The sequence below is a fragment of the Antedon mediterranea genome, chromosome 1 (assembly GCF_964355755.1).
Source record: "Antedon mediterranea chromosome 1, ecAntMedi1.1, whole genome shotgun sequence".
In the NCBI taxonomy this organism is placed as follows: Eukaryota; Metazoa; Echinodermata; class Crinoidea; order Comatulida; family Antedonidae; genus Antedon; species Antedon mediterranea.
Window position 1 is genome coordinate 35765754 of NC_092670.1, and position 20098 is coordinate 35785851.

General features: G+C 31.1%; 1 protein-coding gene across 2 annotated transcripts in view; it reads right to left on the reverse strand.

The window, feature by feature from the left end:
- The window catches only part of LOC140046417 (cilia- and flagella-associated protein 69-like), a 29943-nt gene that overhangs the window by 9035 nt on the left and 810 nt on the right, over positions 1-20098 (reverse strand). The window contains exons 3-20 of one of the 2 annotated variants that reach the window (XM_072091098.1): positions 19753-19815; positions 18495-18560; positions 17792-17901; positions 17281-17357; positions 16830-17002; positions 13847-14007; positions 12600-12695; positions 12153-12218; positions 11601-11661; positions 11008-11100; positions 10405-10702; positions 10029-10193; positions 8562-8677; positions 8092-8292; positions 5241-5433; positions 3471-3608; positions 1524-1672; positions 386-511 (exon numbers count right to left, since the gene is read on the reverse strand). In XM_072091098.1, coding sequence (XP_071947199.1) covers positions 386-511; positions 1524-1672; positions 3471-3608; positions 5241-5433; positions 8092-8292; positions 8562-8677; positions 10029-10193; positions 10405-10702; positions 11008-11100; positions 11601-11661; positions 12153-12218; positions 12600-12695; positions 13847-14007; positions 16830-17002; positions 17281-17357; positions 17792-17901; positions 18495-18560; positions 19753-19815 — 2352 coding nt within the window. Of the gene's footprint in view, positions 1-385; positions 512-1523; positions 1673-2916; positions 3241-3470; positions 3609-5240; positions 5434-8091; positions 8293-8561; positions 8678-10028; positions 10194-10404; positions 10703-11007; positions 11101-11600; positions 11662-12152; positions 12219-12599; positions 12696-13846; positions 14008-16829; positions 17003-17280; positions 17358-17791; positions 17902-18494; positions 18561-19752; positions 19816-20098 lie in introns of those variants that run through there. The other variant, XM_072091174.1, reaches the window with a different exon arrangement.

A 20098-nucleotide genomic window follows, 5' to 3' on the forward strand; every position in this document is an offset into this window, starting at 1 on the left:
ATAGAGGTGATAAACAAGTTTAGTAGGTTATTACCACTTTGGTTATTAGGCCTTGTCAACTTTTAATACCAAATAGACTACTTGTTCAGATTAAAAAAAAAACCAGCTGGCCATTCTAGGAATTCTGGAAGAAAGGCTGGGTATATAGACATTTTTACTAAATATAGTATTCTTTGTTAAGAGCTACTATTTTGGGCTAATAGCTACTGATTGGGCTAAGACTGAGCTACTGATTGGACACGAGTCCTTCTAGAAGCTGGAGGGTCACTCATGGTAAATAGCGGTATCTCTACTCTGGACCATTCTCAGCTATCCACTTCCATGTGTTGTTTATTTTTTTATGTCACTGTTTTACTGAAATAAAATGAAGTAAATAAACATGTACCTCAGCATATTTGTCCTGTTCGTCTATCAGATCCTGCTCGTGTTGTGATTCTAGGAGTTCTTCTTGTGATTCTATCACAGCATTTACCCTCTCTGTAGCAGCCCGTGACATCACCTCCATTGCTTCCTAATGTTTGTTAGGAAAGACAGAAAGTGATTAAAAAAGATCACCTGATAAATATGGTTCCCATTGTTTTTTTGCTATTATATAAATTTTTAAAAACTAAATGTTGTTAACAAGAAGCTTTCATTGTTTTTTTCCTTCTATTTATTTAATTTTTAAAAAACTAAACAAAGAAGCTTATAAATGTACAGTCTACTGTATGTAGATATCGGACACACAGGAATTAAACACAGTACCTAGGGATTGGTACGATTTAGGATTCTTTATTTGTCTAGAAATTTAAAAGGATTTTTCAATGGCAATACATATTAATATATTAAAGTACATGAACCCAGCGAAATAGCCTATATTTAATAAATTTTTTATAAAAAAGTGTGTTGTGTGTTTTGCTGTTATTATACTATTTATTGTGTTGAGGCATGTTAACCACCAGGACAGTACTACGTTTGTAATAAAAGGATGCAATGTTAGTATTTATGGCGAGGACCACTGAAGGTTCAATTTTAATTAGAGGATGTTTAATAGGACATTCAATGAATTAGAACTCTGTTTAAAAATATTTCATCAACCTGCCATTTTCAATGCCACATTATTAATTACAGTACCTTTAAATTTATAGAAAACGTATTTAACTCCTACTAGGGGGCACCTTCAGAACCCACCAAAGTGTCCTCTAAATTGGGGTTTCCTGTGAAAACATGGGTTGGCTATTGTGTTAAAAAAATTACTCTTATTTGTATCACAGGAAAGTGTCCCCTTAATAGAGGTGTACTTTGAAAAGGTAGTCTAACAACAGGACACTGAGTTAACCTTACCAAGACAGGAACTGAACTCATAACAGTCCTTTGATCTTATGTCTGGCTGTGACAAATACCAACAGTACTGTACTATGTATGTATTCTCCGTGCTGTTTGTGTCACAGCCACAGATAAACCCTTTGATCTCCGGAGGTTTTTTGGTAAGCTCATAAACTCATAATACATTTTTTATATTTGGAGGAAGGAGGAATACTAACTTGATCTGGTGTAACTGGTCGAATGCCTTCTTGATTCAACTCTGTCACAACCTCATCCCATACCTCACCAGCCTTAAGTTCTAAGTACTTCTCAATAATACTAAGAGTAACTAAGTCATTAGTGGAGAGCCCTGGTAGGTCTGCAAACCCTATAAATAAAAGACCAAGTTAATTTTGAAATTACCAACTTTTGTTTATTATGTATATTCGAGTTGAGTGGCCGAGAGGTTAAGGCAGAGGCGCCGCCGCAAACCATAGCTATACAATCAGCACAGGTTCAAGTCACTCCTCAACCATTGTTTTGGTAGTAGAACAAGTCTTCTCGGATAAGGACTTAAAGCTGGAGGCCCAGTGTACACATCTGGCTTGTGTGCACTTTAAAGAACCCAGACATCTTTCGGAGGAGTAGGGGGTTACCCCGGTTTACTGGTCCATTCAGCCCCCGTCAGTGGTGGCAGCACTCAACACCCTTAGAGGAGTAGAAAGTTGTGCTATGTGTCATCCACATCTGTGCGCAATTCAGTACAGTAAGCTGCAAGTCTCAGGTTATTCCTCCATTTAAATTTACATACAGTATTTATGATATTATAGTGAACACTATAATCTTTCTATATTAATAATGATTTTTTTTTCTTTTGTGATCCATTTCAAGGAATGACACTGACAACACCCTAATAAAAGTTTGCATAGAAATAATCTAAACTTTGAAAACTTAGATATTAGAAAATTATGGTTTAGAACATTTGAACACCCTTTTATGCTTTTCAGAAACTCATGTTTAAATCAATTAATTTTGTCTATTGTAAAATCTTGAAACCATATTGTAATTCTTGTTTATCATTGCAAAAGTGATTCATTGGGTCAAAAAAGGTTACAAAAAAAAAACAATCAACAGTTAAACCGCAATATTAGTTTGGTGGAAGGAAGTGATATAGAGCTATAATACTGACACTGTTTTTTATTCTTGTTTATTGACGCTCATGGGGTGATACCCTTTCTGTTGTTCACCTGTAAGTGGATTATATATAAAAGGGAAAAAAACCGTTGTGAAAGTGAAAGATTATTTTTTTTTTCGTTTTTTTTTTCTAACTAAGGAAATAATTGACTACAAAATGGCCTATTCAAAGTTTGATTTAATTAATCTACAGTTTCGGCAACAATACATCTTAAGGAAGTCATACTAGGCTAAATAAAGACTGGAATCTGTTTTTTTCATTTAGTATACAGTATGGTATTGATATTCTTTTTGTTATTTAATTCTAATATCAGGTAAACCATCTATCAATCAACTAATCAACTTTATAACAACCTTTAACTTTAATTTTTGATCTCATGAACTTTATTGCGGGGTTCAGCAAACTTAAATATTTACTTGACAATCAATTAAGCCATCAGTAAATTTCTTAAAACCACAAATAAGATAATGTTCAAAATAATATTGTTTTATTTCAAGTTATTATACTCAGTTTTGGCAAATTGTCAATAATAGCCGAAAACGAGTTCATTCACTGTCCTTCTTAAAGGTGCGAACCCTGTTCAACTGAACACAAAATGGTGTAAACAACGTCTTTAATGTATTCTTATTATAATTGTATAACTCTTTTCAATTTCCATTTTTGGTGAGCCACTTGACAGTTGGCTTTTTGGTTAACCAGAGTCTATTGGATTTTGAACTCTTTTCTTTTGCTTTTTTGTTTTGTTATGTATTTGTTCTTTTCTGACAAAATAAATGAAATAGGATTTGAGTTGTTTCTTAGACCGCAAAGAAAATAAATCTTAATTAATCAGTTTCAATTTAGAAATATGTTTATTAACCTAATAGCAATTTAGCCATACCTACCTTTTTGAGAAACTGCATCTTTGACTTAATAATAAAACTAATTTACTACATCTCACTTGGCATAATGAATTAAAAAATGTTGTCAATTAATTGTTAATAATGCTTACCAATCTTACAGAAGAGAGAGTAAATCTTCGCACGTAAGTTCTCAAACACGTCTAGTATAGCTCTGCTAGAAGAATCAGCTGGCTGTGACTGAACGCCATCTTCAGATTGTAGAGCACCCATTAAGGGGTTGACAGAGTCTACACAAATTAAAGTTTTGTTAATCTTAATAAAAAGGGAATGATACTGTATTATGAGCATTTAACATAATTACTATACTTTGTGTTTACACCTACTACACTAATCTACCATGATACAGTGTCATATATATATCACATGTGATAATGCCCAACATAAACCTTAATATGATGCAGGCGCCACATGTGATACATATGTGACCAGTGAAAAACAGAGAATTAATGCAGTGATGGATATAATATTAATAATGCCTTATTGGAGATACAGTAGGAAATTGGTTACTGCAGTATCAGTGCTAAAGTGCTATAGTCTAACTTAGTACATTAAAGCTTTCCCTGTAAAGTAACGGAATTTGAATATTATTTATATACATACATTTGTAATTAATTGGCTGAATTAATTAGTGAAATCTAATTTAAGTACAACCTACAAACAACTGAACTCTGAACAATGTCTTTACTAAATTGAAACATAATATAATATAAAAAGTAATAACATGTAAAAATAATAGTATTGCCTTGAAAGTTGATATCAACAGAAGGTTCTCTGATATCAACACTGTTTTATTTGATAGATGGAATTATAATATTAATTTTAAATACTATTACACCTTCAATGTTATTATACTCTAATCTTATACTGTATTCCATGAATTCTAAATGTTAAAGGTGATGGGCCTGCATTGAATAACCTACTGTACTGCTTAAACCTGTATCCAACATTTGGTGAAGGTGCCAAGTGTGTGTACACAGACTGACATTGAATCACTAACTATTAATTTCTTGAAAAAATGTCAAGAATATTGTTTGAAATTATTTGGAATTTGCAGATGGGCTTTATAAAACAGAAAAAAAAACAGGCCACAGTGTTAGATGTCTAGGCTCTGTCTGCTCTATAAAACAAGTTTGACAAAAAAAGTGTGATGTGCACAAAATGGTAGTGATATGACATCATATCCATGTCTATATATGAGCACATCACATTTTGTTGTCACATAAAGTTTGATCACGTAGAAAGAGCTTTAGATATTTGTTATCGACTGTTTGGAAATTACATATTTACAATATTGAGAATTTAAATAAACTTATTTTTAATGAATATTTTAATATTCTTATCAGTAAAATATTAAAAAAATACAATCAAATCTGATTTCATAATCAGATTATGTTGTATTTTGAGCTTCTATTATTGAATGATATAGCCTTGGAATACATAAGTTCAATAAGCTCTTGTGTGTGTTTTCTCTGAACAAACACCAAGCAAACAAACATGATTTGTTAATCCTAGTACACTTAAACTTCCAAAAAAGTAAAAAAAAAAAAATAAAATAGACCTTGTTGAAATACTGTACATCATTATTAGCACAATGCAGTTGGAGAGTAGAAATTTTAACTGATAGGGCACTATAACCACTATTGAACCCTAACAAACCCTTTGCTGTACTAATTGCTTTTCTATCCAACAGAGACAGTACTAACATTTAGATACTTGCTTACATTAGACCTAGGTAAAAATTATGTGAAGGTATTGTCTGGTTGCAGGTAGCCATTGTTGTTAATATCTAAACGTCACCAGGTGGTGATAAACTTAAACGATTCCTTTAACACATTTAGTCATCTTTAATAACAGATTACCTGCAATGCATCCATTAGCATCCCTCTTTACTCCAATGGCATCTTCCTCTTTTCTCCACACATCAACAAGCAGATTACAAGCTGTTCTGTTCTCTATACCTCTCCATGCCATCATATGACTGACTGATTTAGGGTTCTCGCAAAGGTCAACAAGACACCCTAAAATCAGGTTGTACATATCAGCTGGACAATTCTATAATAAAGCAGTTAAATAATAAAGCAGTTATATAATAAAGCAGTTATATAATAAAGCAGTTTATAATAAAGCAGTTATATAATAAAGCAGTTATATACTAAAGCAGTTATATAATAAAGCAGTTATATAATAAAGCAGTTACATAATGAAGCAGTTATATAATAAAGCAGTTTATAATAAAGCAGTTATCTAATAAAGCAGTTTATAATAAAGCAGTTATATAATAAAGCAGTTATATAATAAAGCAGTTATATAATAAAGCAGTTATATAATAAAGCAGTTACATAATGAAGCAGTTATATAATAAAGCAGTTATATAATAAAGCAGTTATATAATAAAGCAGTTATATAATAAAGCAGTTATATAATAAAGCAGTTATATAATAAAGCAGTTTATAATAAAGCAGTTATATAATAAAGCAGTTATATAATAAAGCAGTTATATAATAAAGCAGTTATCTAATAAAGCAGTTTATAATAAAGCAGTTATATAATAAAGCAGTTATATAATAAAGCAGTTATATAATAAAGCAGTTATATAATAAAGCAGTTACATAATGAAGCAGTTACATAATAAAGCAGTTACATAATAAAGCAGTTATATAATAAAGCAGTTATATAATAAAGCAGTTATATAATAAAGCAGTTATCTAATAAAGCAGTTTATAATAAAGCAGTTATATAATAAAGCAGTTATATAATAAAGCAGTTATATAATAAAGCAGTTATATAATAAAGCAGTTACATAATGAAGCAGTTACATAATAAAGCAGTTATATAATAAAGCAGTTATATAATAAAGCAGTTATATAATAAAGCAGTTATATAATAAAGCAGTTATCTAATAAAGCAGTTTATAATAAAGCAGTTATATAATAAAGCAGTTATATAATAAAGCAGTTATATAATAAAGCAGTTATATAATAAAGCAGTTACATAATGAAGCGGTTATATAATAAAGCAGTTATATAATAAAGCAGTTATATAATAAAGCAGTTATATAATAAAGCAGTTATATAATAAAGCAGTTATATAATAAAGCAGTTACATAATGAAGCGGTTATATAATAAAGCAGTTTATAATAAAGCAGTTTATATAATAAAGCAGTTATATAATAAAGCAGTTATATAATAAAGCATTTATATAATGAAGCATTAATATAATGAAGCAGTTATATAATAAAGCAGTTATATAATAAAGCAGATTATGTCAATAAGGATATGTTGAATCTTTTATTTGTATTCATTATTTAAAAAAGAGTCAATGCTAATTAAATATTTTTTATGCAAACTTTAGAAAAAAATTCACCAAATTTGTTTGCTAATGCTTGTGTTAATGATTTTTTTGGGTTTTTGGGTTCGAAATCAATAATAGTTTTAAAACAATTTAGTATTGATCAAAATGTAAAGTTGATTTAAGTAGAATTAACCAGCTGCTGCTACTACTCATCAATTGTAACACAAGATGTTCAATTAATTTGAAGTAGATAACGAGGATCATCACATTAAAAAAAATGTTTTAAGTAGAGGTGGTAAAATCAAGTGTTTGATAAAAGGGGCGTCAGCTTTCTTGTTGTTTCAAAGCTCTGTCTACACTATCAAACTTTATGTGAAAAAAATGTGATTTTCCCATATATGGACATGACGATGTCATATCACTAATATATTTGGGCACATCACTACCATATTTGGGATCATCACACTTTTTTTATAGTGCAGATAGAGCTTAACATCATGTTATACAATTAGAAAATGTTCAAATATACTACTTTTCTATAAAGGTCTGTCTACACTATCAAACTTTATGTGACAAACAAAACGTGATGTGCCCATATATGGACATGATGACATCATATCATATATTATACATTTTGTTGTCACATAAAGTTTGATCATGTAGAAAGAGCTTTAGATATTTGTTATCGGCTGTTTGGAAATTACATATTTACAATATTGAGAATTTAAATAAACTTATTTTTAATGAATATTTTAATATTGATAGTGTAGACATCATATCACTACCATATATGGTCACATCATACCTTTTTGTCAAACTAGTTTGATAGTGTAGACAGAGCTTTAAACTCTTCCAAAACTTTCTGACATAATCTCAAACCTGAATTTCATTCATGGTCACAATGGTAAAATTTCATTGTAAACCCCACCTTCCACAAACCCAACGAAGCATATTAATGTGAGACCTACAGTAGCTGTACTTTATACAGGCATGATATAAGGAACTACGGAAACTGGAAGTTATATAGTTTTATATTTCCCATAATCAAGTTTCGATCTATCCAAATATTTATTTCAAGCGACAGAACAAAAAACCAAAAAAAGTTTAATATAATATGAAATAAATGTTTAACCTAAATAGTGGAATACTGAAACAAATTAAAATAATAACTATACAAAATATTTTTAAGGTAAACATCCTAATTTACCAATAGGTAAATATTATATTGAATATTTAATACAAGTAGATAGTGTAGGCCTATACAGTAGGTTTTAATGTGTCTTACAAAATATCTAAACAGCTCATTCATGTTCAGAAATACGAGACTCACCTAATTCTTAAATAAGGTATCATAGAGAAAATATAGTTCACTATAATATCTCTATGGTAATATTCATAACTTATATTATTTCTCTTACCTGTAGTAAATTCAAAAGAAGAAAGACGCCCTCTCCAGCCAAGTATACATCTTCATTGATGCTGCTGCCAATGACGCAGGACCAGATGCAGTCAACGCATGCTACCATAAGGCGATGGTGACCTAGGCCATTGCAGACCTTCTTGGCATTTACTTGCAGGTATTGTACAACAGCTTCTACTCCTTTGCTTCCAAATAATTCCTGTTAAAAAGTGAGGACAAAAAATTGAAATTGCTTTACGTTTTGATGAAAATTTGTTGTGTATGTGCATACAAGACAAACAGGATTGGGGTGCCAGTAGTGTTAACTGCTCGACCTTATCCACCCACACTGAGATTAAATTAATCATTTTTTACTGAAAATCTCAAAGAAAATCTATATCATATATATTTAAAATTCCCAGAAATCTTAAACATTAATCATTTTTAAAGATAGTATTGCTTTAATAGTCAATTGCTTTATTTACTAACCTTTCGATGAAGCTCGCCCTCACAAAGAGCAGAAAGAATAAACAACATATCGCACTGCATCTCAACGTCCACTTCATCATCCGGAAATGTTGATTTACTGGCGCTACTTAAGATATCTAAAAAGAAATCAAATTCATTAAAAAAAATATTAAAAATATTTATATAATATAGTTGATTTCTTGGAGTTGTTGAATTAACGTTTGTAATCAGTGCAAGCTTGGTGGTCTAGAGCAGTGTTCCACAAACTTTTTATTTCGCAGCCTAAAATCCTCTTCCTGGAAACCTACCTACCTACTAACTACCCAACTAGACAAATTAAATGAAGGTAATAAGAGTCTGTCACATCACAGCCCCACCATGGCTGGGGCTGAGGAAAAGAAAGAAACTTGTAGGAATATTGCATTTTATTTTTTGGAGGGTAAACATTTGGTTGATCCACCACTGAAAAAATTTCCCCTTTATAATGTACATGATACAATTGTCACTGTGTCAATGTCAGTTACCAAATAAGGAAAAACATCTGACTAATTAATTGTTACATACATTACAGTAGATAGAAATTTACCAAGTATTAAAATGTTCATGATGTTAGTACTCAGATTTTACATGGAGAGGGAAACTTTTGTAAAGTAGTATTTGATTTGAAAAATTCATCCTGACAGATGATTAATTTAACATGTAATTTTCAGTCCTAAAAATCATGCCAATTAACGGCAGTCAAAATAAAGGACTTTAATTAATCAGATAAAAAAGCAGTGTGGAAATGAAATCTTTCATTTATGAGGTTTATATTACATATCTATTACATAGAGTTATGTAACTTAATCCTCTGTAAAGATATAGTTCCATTAATTATTCTCCAAATATTTCTACCTGTATAATTAATACAATATACAATCGTATTAACTTACTTGATTCATAATAAAAAATAATACATCCTTGGGTGTGTGAATATTCCTTTAAAGTTAAATTATAGAGGGGGTGTTTATAAATTTAGTTAAGAACAAACCATACTAAAATAGAGAGTTTGTATGTTTGTTAAATACACATTTTGCTATTACATGCTACATAATACTGTAACTAGGCCTATCAAAATGAATGAAATAGTAGTAGAGAAAGGTTTTTAATTACATCTGAGCTGCCCTCATCAGGGAGGGTTGGGCTTGTACCATGGGTAGGCCTACTGTATGTGATTATTCTTTCATTGAAGTTATATTATACTGTAGAGGGGGGTGTTTATATATCTAGTAGAAACAAAACACAGAATCATATACTAGAGCACGGAGTCCTTAATATTACTACTCTACAATGACTAGAGAGTTTGTATGCATGCGTGTTTTAATATACACATTTTTGCTACTGCATGCATCTGTACTCATAAGATATCAAAATGACCAGAATTGTACTTTCAATTCTCAGGGAAGGGTTGCAAAAACAATGTAACATTCTGTAAAACGAGTGTCTTACCTAAAAGTTGAGAGATGGCGCCTTGGTCGACTAAGTCTTGATTACAAGCTTCATCTGCTAATGAAACCATACTGCGCATGAGGTGCATGCAATAACGCATCTGAGCTCGCTTGTTACCGCGGCCACCTGTAGCGTGATAGGAGTTGCCATGACCACCATAATCATCTGTAATAAAAGAAAAAAAAAACACTATATTAACAAAGATTTCAGCAAAACTCTGGTTTGTTAATCTTTAATCACTGTAATCTTTGTCCTTTGTATTTTGTTAATTTTACTCATGGTTCCATGAAATGAAATGTTGATCTTTTTTGTCATTAATTTTATTTTAAAGTTATGAACGTCATTCATTCGTAACTGTTTGAAAATAAACAATTACCTTTTCCAACACACCACTCAAGTAGAAGAAGCAAACGTGTGTTGCCTTGGTAACTCATATAATCCTGCACACATTGCGGCGCTATCGTGCAAAGCGATGTCATCGCGTGTAGTTGCAACTCCTCAAACTGAGCGGGTGACCATTCCTGTGGCTGCGATGTTTCCTCGTTATTGCGAATGTACGACAACAACGCAAGTAGGAAGTGACCTTCGACCAACAGTGGAATCATAGCGGGCTCTTTGCTCAGTACAACAACTACACTCATTAGTAGTTTTTTAAGTTCAAAGTCCTCATGATTCTAAAATCAAATCAGAATGGTAGATTCAAAATTCATTTAACTCATCCTTAATTAATGTATTTAAAAATAGAATACAAACATTGATTAACAGACATACAGACATCAGTTTAAATGTCTCATGGCTATGAACTGAGTATGCACCCAAGCCTCTAACCAACCTCCGACACCTACGCCCCAATCTATTTGACCTCATGTGTACTGTGTGATATATAATCTATTCTAAGTGAAACATGAATGGATCTAATATTTTATATATAAATTAGACAAGTTAATTGTTTTTAATATTTTTAAAACATATTAATTACAGTGGAAAGTTTGAGATGTTTCACCAGCATGTTGTGACTTCTCACTTCTTGAAATGTGGCAAAAAGAATCAGCTGTTTGGCAAACCCAGATTCCTAAAAAAAGTTTAAAAAGACAAAATTTTATGTACAAAAAAGGTACACTAACATATAATTGTTTAATGCGATTAAGAACTTTCATAGTCAACAAAAAGATATGTGGAGTACTTGTATTCTATGGTACGGATTGTACACAACAGAAAATCATTTGAATAGAAAACGTTAAACAATGCAAACTTTTCCGTCGCAACGCTCAAAATACTCTGTTAAATAGGTACTCAACGGAAAAACTATACCCATATTGTCAATGTTTTGTTGTAATTGATGACAGAAAATACATTAGTGCTAACAATTTGTGTAATAATGTAACATGGCTTAAACTAAAGCTCTGTCTGTGCCCATATATGGACATGACGATGTCATATCACTACCATATTTGGGTATACTAAAATATTTGGGCACTTTACATTTTTTTGCCTAGTTTGATAGTGTAGAATGGGCTTTAGCTATGATGTATATTAAACTAAATTGTTTATAAATAAAAAAAATGATCTTACAATGAATGGAGCATACGGGCAATGACTTTCAGCTAATGATACTAAAACCAATAAATCATTCCTAAAAAAAAATAGTAAGCATTAGTAAATAACAACAGTAAACAAAAGTAGTAGTAAAATAACATCTTTAAATATATAGAAAATAACATCATTAAATGACTAGTAAATAACAACATCAGGAAACAATAGTGAATGAAAATGCCAATGATAAACATGAGAAATGAATGGTATTTAAACATCATTATTATATTATTACTATTTGAAACATTTTATAATAAAATAACCAACCAGGCAAGCATACAGGAAAATGGGTTGAAAATGTACTGTATATACTGTAATTACTTTATGCAGTATTTCTTCAATTGGCAAGGGATTGGCATGACCTTTATCAAACTTTATGTGTCAAAAAATGTTATGTGCCCATATATGGACATATCACTACCATATTTGGGCACATCACAATTTTTTTGTTAAACTAGTTTGATAGTGTAGACAGAGCTTTAGTTTCCTTGAAATGGCATAAGGATTTAACACTGTTACTTTCTATCTTACCTTAACTGCCGATCGTAATGGCTGTATCCTTGTGTCATCTGAGCTAAAAATGCATCTCTCAACGCCCTAATAAAAACAAATAAACAAAACGCTTTCAAATCATTTAATAGTATTCATATTGTGTACAATAGATTGTTTTTGGACAAGTGATAAATTTAATACAGTATTTACTTTTTGAGTGGATAGTAGTAGTCTCAGGTTAAGATTTATTTTGGTTAATAACAAAATATGAATGTCCTAAATTATTGTGCATTATATAGACAAGAAATGAGGGCATGTGGCACTACAGTAATTACTAGTTGCAACATTATGGGAGTTGTTTTCATACGTGTTTGATCCAAAAATGACCAGCGTAATAATGTGAAGCGCTTACAGAGGCTTTGTGCATTATAAGAATTAATTATTAGTTATCCGCAAAATTATTTTTATATTATGAGAACAACTTACGAGATACAGATGAAAGAATTAATCTGTTTTGCGACTTCCTCTCCTTTTCCATACTCAAGGAGATTCAATAGAATCTCTATACTTCTATATAACAACCTGTAACGAAACATATGAATATTTTGGATGCTTAGTTGACAATTAATATTTTGGATGCTTAGTTGACAATATTATTTTGGATACTTAATTGACAATTAATATTTTGGATGCTTAGTTGACAATTATTATTTTGGATGCTTAATTAACAATTAATATTTTGGATGCTTAGTTGACAATTAATATTTTGGATGCTTAGTTGACAATTAATATTTTGGATGCTTAGTTGACAATTAATATTTTGGATGCTTAGTTGACAATTAATATTTTGGATGCTTAGTTAACAATTAATATTTTGGATGCTTAGTTAACAATTAATATTTTGGATGCTAAGTTGACAATTAATATTTTGGATGCTAAGTTGACAATTATTATTTTGGATGCTTAGTTGACAATTAATATTTTGGATGCTTAGTTGACAATTAATATTTTGGATGCTTAGTTGTCAATTAATATTTTGGATGCTTAGTTGACAATTAATATTTTGGATGCTTAGTTGACAATTAATATTTTGGATACTTAATTGACAATTAATATTTTGGATGCTTAGTTGACAATTAATATTTTGGATGCTTAGTTGACAATTATTATTTTGGATGCTTAGTTGACAATTAATATTTTGGATGCTTAGTTGACAATTATTATTTTGGATGCTTAGTTGACAATTATTATTTTGGATGCTTAATTGACAATTAATATTTTGGATGCTTAGTTGACAATTAATATTGTGGATGCTTAGTTGTCAATTAATATTTTGGATGCTTAGTTGACAAATTGCACAATATTACATTGTCTAAATCTTCTAAATTACAAAAGCAGAATGATTTAAGGCAAACAGCATTGTTACCAAATCCCTTATAAGCTACAGTAGAGGCTACTATAATACTGTACTACTCTAGAATCAGAGTTCAGACTACTGTAAGGAATGTTATTGTACCTCTCAACATGTTTGCTACAAATGTTTTTTGATTGAACTTTACAATTATTGTAAACTATTATTATTTATATGTTAATGATTAATGAACTGTAATGTTGTACATATTGAGAATTCATCATAATTTTTGCTGTATGTTGTGTATTTATAAGACCGTATTAGAAAGGTATGTCATTATTGTAATTTTCGCCGCCGGTGGTCTTTTATGAATTGGACTTACTTTCCACTTGGTTCCTGGTCGTTTAAACGACCAAGTATTCGGCTGATTCCATCCACACTTATCATCTTCTGACAGTTGACAGGTGAAAAAGAGGACAGGTGTTGGAGAACATCCAAAAAGCTAATCTTGACCTCAAGGTCAACTTCAAATAATGGCAGAGACTAAAAATAAAAGTATAACTTCAGTATTTATTGCAATATCAATAATATGTGTAAATATTAAAATCAAATATTGTTTATTTCTGTATAGTTTATTTGTTTATGGTTAAAAGATGAAAAATAAAATGACATTTTATTTCATCTGACGCACCCCTCCACCTAAACCACTGAGTCCTTCCCACCACACCCTATTAAATAGTCCTGAATTATAAACTCTACTAAAACATTCATTAAAATGTGTTGTGAAAAAACTGGTCAGTGTGATAGGCCAAGGGCAAACGGTAGAACAAATGCATTTTCTAGAAACAATGTGGTTTCCTGATTGCAATATGTTTTTTCACATGAAAAGGAAATATGGTGTGGTATCTAGGGGGTTAAAGCTATATGGAAGTACCTGTATCCACTCCTTTTTTTTCAAACAGAACAATTGTCAATACAAAGAATAACTTGAATCAAACATTGTGCAGTAAGTATAGTTTACTCTAACAAATTTAACAACTAGTTTTAGTATAACAGTATTAGTGGGCATAAAAAGGTAATTAACTTAAGAGACCAATGTTTTAGGAAAGTGTAAAGTTCAATTAGATTCTTTATTTTGTCAGACAGTATCTCAGAATTATTATACTTTACTACAATAGATATGTATGCACAAATGTGTGCATATAAATCTCTGTCTACACCATCAAACTTTATATGACAAACAAAAATGTGATATTCCTATATATGGACATGACGATGACATCACTACCGTATTTGGGCACATCACACTTTAATTGTCAAATTAGTTTGATAGTGTAGACGGAGCTTAAAAGAGAAGCCAGAAATTTGCATGAAAGATTCAACTACAGTAAGTACAGTATGCAAACAGGCTTCAATACTACTGTATATTGATATAAGTACTTTTGTGTTGGCATAAAAAAGTAATGGTTCAAAATTTCAAGTAATTATTATAGTTTTTTTTTGTCCCAATTCACAAGAGTGGTCCCAAAAAACTAATCTGTAACTATCGTCCTATTTCGTTATTGCCTACTATGTCTAAGATTTTTGAGTGCATTGTGCATGATGGTTTGTCATCACATGTTGCTAATGCTTTAAGTCCTAGGCAGCATGGTTTTGTCTCTGGGAGATCATGTCAAACCAACCTCGCACTGCTTCTTGCTACATCATACGATGCAATTAACAGCAAGAAGCAGTGCGATGTGATTTACACTGATTTCTCTAAGGCTTTTGATTCCGTTTCCCATGATTTGCTTATTTTTAAACTTTCAAAATTTGGTTTATCCGGTTCACTGTTAAGTTGGTTTAAAAGCTATTTAACTAATAGACAACAGCGTGTTGTCATTGGGGGAGAGACATCTGATTGGCTCCCTGTGTTATCGGGCGTTCCGCAGGGCTCGATCCTGGGCCCGCTTTTGTTTAATTTATTTATCAACGATCTTCCTTTAAAATTTAATCATTCCGAGTCTCTTTTATTTGCTGACGATCTGAAATTGTTTAAAGTGATTACCACTCCACAGGATGCTTTTTCACTTCAGGAGGATCTGGATGGTCTCGTGGAATGGACGGAGAAGTGGGGGATAAAACTTAATGCTAATAAATGCAAATATTTATCTATAACACTTAAAAAAAGGCCTGTGCTCTTCAATTATAATCTGAGTGGACATGATCTTGAGATGGTTTATGTATGGAAAGATTTAGGTATTTTTATTGATAGTAAATTAAATTTTTGTTCACATATTAATCATGTGTTGTCAAAAGCTAATAGAATGATGGGCTTAATATGGAGAAATTGTAGGTTTATGAACGACGGCAGGGCACTTTTATCTTTATACAAATCTATTATACGTCCTCACCTTGAATATTGTTCCGCAATTTTCAATTCAATTTCTCCATGTCAGGCCCGTCGAATCGACACTGTTCAACGGAAGTTTGTTCGATTCCTGTCTTATAACTGTGTTAATTTTGCCTTTTCCATTGATTCTGTCAGCAATTGTCGAACGATATCTGATATGGTTTTTTTATATAATATTTTAAATTCTAAATATGACTGTTCATTAATTTCACTATTTAGTTTAAATGTTCCTAGTCGTACACGAAATAGACATTTATTGCATATTCCTTTTAGCCGTGTCGACTGTACTAAGAGGGGACTTTTTCATAGACTACCTTATACATTTAATAATCTAAATAGCAATCATATCGATATTTTTAATGATAGACTTGGTTATTTTAAGAGGACGATGATGTGTTCACTTCTTGAACAGCCTGCATAACCTGTTTTAATTGAAATTGTTTATGGCATGCCAATCTATGTTTTATATATATATATATATATATTTTATCTGTATTTTATTGTTAACCGTTTTTGATGTTGTATTGTTTTATGTTTCAAACCTGTTAGTGGCGGTATTTATCGCTGTTGGTTTTGATTGAATAAAATAAAATAAAATAAATAAAGTTTTAGGCGCCTTCGGTAAATGATTTCAAACATGTTCAGACATGTTTGCTATTGTAGTATGAGATACGTCGTAGAGACGCATTTGGCAGAACGTTTGGGGGTCCACCGTTTGGGTCCATTGTTTGGGTCCACCGTTTGGGGGTCCACTGTTTGGATGTGTTTATTCATGTTTGGCATGTTGCTCCGCTCCATTGCACATTTGACTAAAAGCAGCATATTGTTTGTCATTTATTTTAGTTTAAATAAATATGTCTTGTCAGAATCTCATTAATAATGATACCACCATTTTGTGCGAATAGTAGTGCAAGTGCAAAATTTAAATAAAATAAGATTCAAGTATTAGTATAGTTTCCAAACAGATGCCTACCTTAGTAAGTGTCTCAGCAATATCGCTCAAATTGACTTGTTCGATATTGAAAGCCCTGGTGACTGGCACGAGATCTTGGAATTCAACATTTGGTGGGTCTGTAGTGTATATGTTAAGCAGGGTGTCTGCAAGTTGTTTGCGAACTTCTTTATTTGGAACTCGTACAAGGTAAGCTGACAAAAATATTATTTTTACAGTATGTTAAAAGTTTGTAAGGCAAGTTTGGCATGCCATAGCAGGAGTGTGTGCATTACACTTTGAGATAAATTATTGTTTTCTCAATATAATCTGACAGTTGACATTTTGTAGGTGCTTAGAAAATGTGTACTGTAACGGTTGGTAGAGCATTGTTCAATTAAGTTGCTTATTTTTATATTTTTATACTTTTATTTATATCTAAATTTAATACTCTTTATTAAAAAACATAAAACTACTATTCAATTCTACTTACCAATTTGTGATAGTGATTCAACAGATATTTGGGAGAAGATGCTCTCATCTGAGGACTTTTGTCTCAAGAAGGGCAAACTTAAAAAGATATATGAAACATCATTAATTAAATAGGGTTGAAAATAAACATAAACATGATTTCTATGTATATTTTATATGCAAATGACAACAAATGAATAATAAATTTTCACTGATGAATGAATATGAATATTAGTTAGAAATTGCATGCATTGCAAAATAAATCTTTAAAAATGGTGGCTATAGAGAAACGAGCTATGAAGATAGGATAACATAATTTCTATGTATATTTTACATGCAAATGACAATAAATGGAAGTAATTTGCATTGATGAATGAATGTGAATATTTAAAAAAAAACCTTTTAGTAGAATATGCATTGCAAAATAAATCTTTAAAGAAAACATGGCTATAGAGAAATTAGCTATAAATTGTTATCTCAGTCAAGTAAAAAAAATAAAAAGAGTGACCAGCAAGGAACTAATAGATACTTACCTACATAACTTGAGTATATTTATCATTGGCGTTAGGTAGAGTGGGTACTCTGAAACCCTATCAGCCATCACATTCAGCACCTTAAATACTTGCACCAAATCTTTTAAAAGCTGTATCACATTAGTTAAGCAAACATGATTATTATATTCAAACTTTAATGTTTTAATATTAATTTCTGTGTCTGTTTTTCCTATATCTTGCTTTTGTTAATGAGATACAGTATGTAGTTTGTAATGTTTAGTAAAATGTTTAATCAAATCAAAATCATTCAAAAATAAGCAAGTAGTCTCTATAGCTACAACAAAACACATTACATTGATTAGGTAAATTAAATTTAGTTTATTTAATATTGTTATGCCCATATTTTTAGTGCGTTTTGGCTGCAGTCTCCAAATCAGTGGAAGATTATGAAAATTCAACGGTGGTCTATTATGTTTTATACTGTCCTCCTGAATATCATTTATTATTTATCTGTGCAGATGTATTTATGGCACAAACATTCTTTTCAAGAATTACTATATACTGTATTATCTATTTTCATCTTTATTTATGCTTATTTTATTGAATTTTCAGGCACAAACAACAACATTTATAATACATGACACTGGTGCAGCACCCTGGGGATTGCCAAGAGTGCTAAGCACTATCGAATCGTCTCTCCATACTCTCTTTACATTTAATGTCATTAGTACACAAAGGATACAAAGCCATGCTGGTAATGGTTTACAAGTCTCTGTAGAGCATGAACATGCCGGTTGTGAAGTGTTGCCTACAAAAAAAAAAGTACATTTAAAACTAAAACTGATATCATTTTGTGTCTCTTTGACCATGTTTTCGCAGCCATAACAACAATTAATGGTTCATTCTGTTAAACAGTCAGATAATTAATAAAAAACCAGGTATGCATATTGATAGATCATTAGCTTAACACCAAGGGCCGGATTTATCAAACTTGCTTAGCAAAAAAATCGTCTTAACTTTGCCTTAAATCCTTGATTTTGCCTAAGTCAGATTTATCAATATATCTAAGCAAAAAAAATTGCTTAATTTTGTCTTAAATCTAAGACGAACAACACCCTGCCTTAAGATGAAAAATTTCGTCTTATCTCTTTTCTGCAACAGAAACATTCTTTTTTGACAACGCGAGCGCGCTAGGCCGGAACATTGAACATTCGGAAAGGCTACGCTAGTGCGTTTTACGCTGTACTACGGACGCTAAAATAATGATATCGATCTTCACAAAGATGGCCTAGAAATTGGACGAGCAAAACAAATATTTTCGGGATAGGTACGACCCAATTGACTAGCTTTTAGAAAACTGTATCGCTTGCCAAGGGTCGCTGTCATTGATAAAAATAAATAAATGTTGATTTGATTTAAGTTTAGAGCGAATGATTTTCGTATGTATTTCCGACTGTTGTGCTCTTTCTCTATTTCAAGTAATAAAAACAATAGTAGCCAGAATGCGCCCTCTCTTGTTGGGAGTGAAAATACGGAGATAAAATGTTATAGCGCCGCCATCGCTAAGAGAAAAAAGCTAATACGCATGCGTAAGCAAGAATTTTTCGTCTTAAGACATAATTTGCTGCCCTCTAGAGTTTAATTTTGCGCATGTGCAAAGTAAAATTTACCTAAGACAATTTTTCTGCTAAGACATTGCTAAGACGGTTTGATAAATAAGATTAAGTTATTTGCTTAAGCACTTCTTAAATATTTCAGCTTAAGCAAAAATATAAGCAAATATTGATAAATGCCAACCCAAGTGCTTAACTCCAACAATGCAACAATTGTCTTTTAGGTCAAAGGTTAAAAATGATTGCAATATAATCAGATAATTATCTAATTTGAATGAGACAATCATTGGTTATTTAATCTTAAATGGAATCAGTTAAACCCAGTCCATTTATCCAAAGAAAATGCAAATCTTTATTAAATGTACTAAAGTTATAAATTGTACTTACTGAATGTGGATCTGTTAAAAGTTTAATGACATTTGAAAAACTAATTGGCTGAAGCTTCACACCCTAATAAATTGAAAATAATTAAACTAAAAAAACAACTTTGATTTTTATTCTTAAGTTATCAATGACAATTTTTAGTAACACATGCTATAAAATTAAATTTAACTTCTATTTTGTTATTCTACAAATCAAGTTAAAATCTTCTTTTGAGTACAAATCTACCGAATTAAGTTAGGCGGTCCTGTACTACATAAATTACAAACTAACAGTAACATAGCCTAATGTAGCCTCGCCTCGGCTAACATAGGCCTATATATTACTGATATTGATGCAACCTTTTTTACTC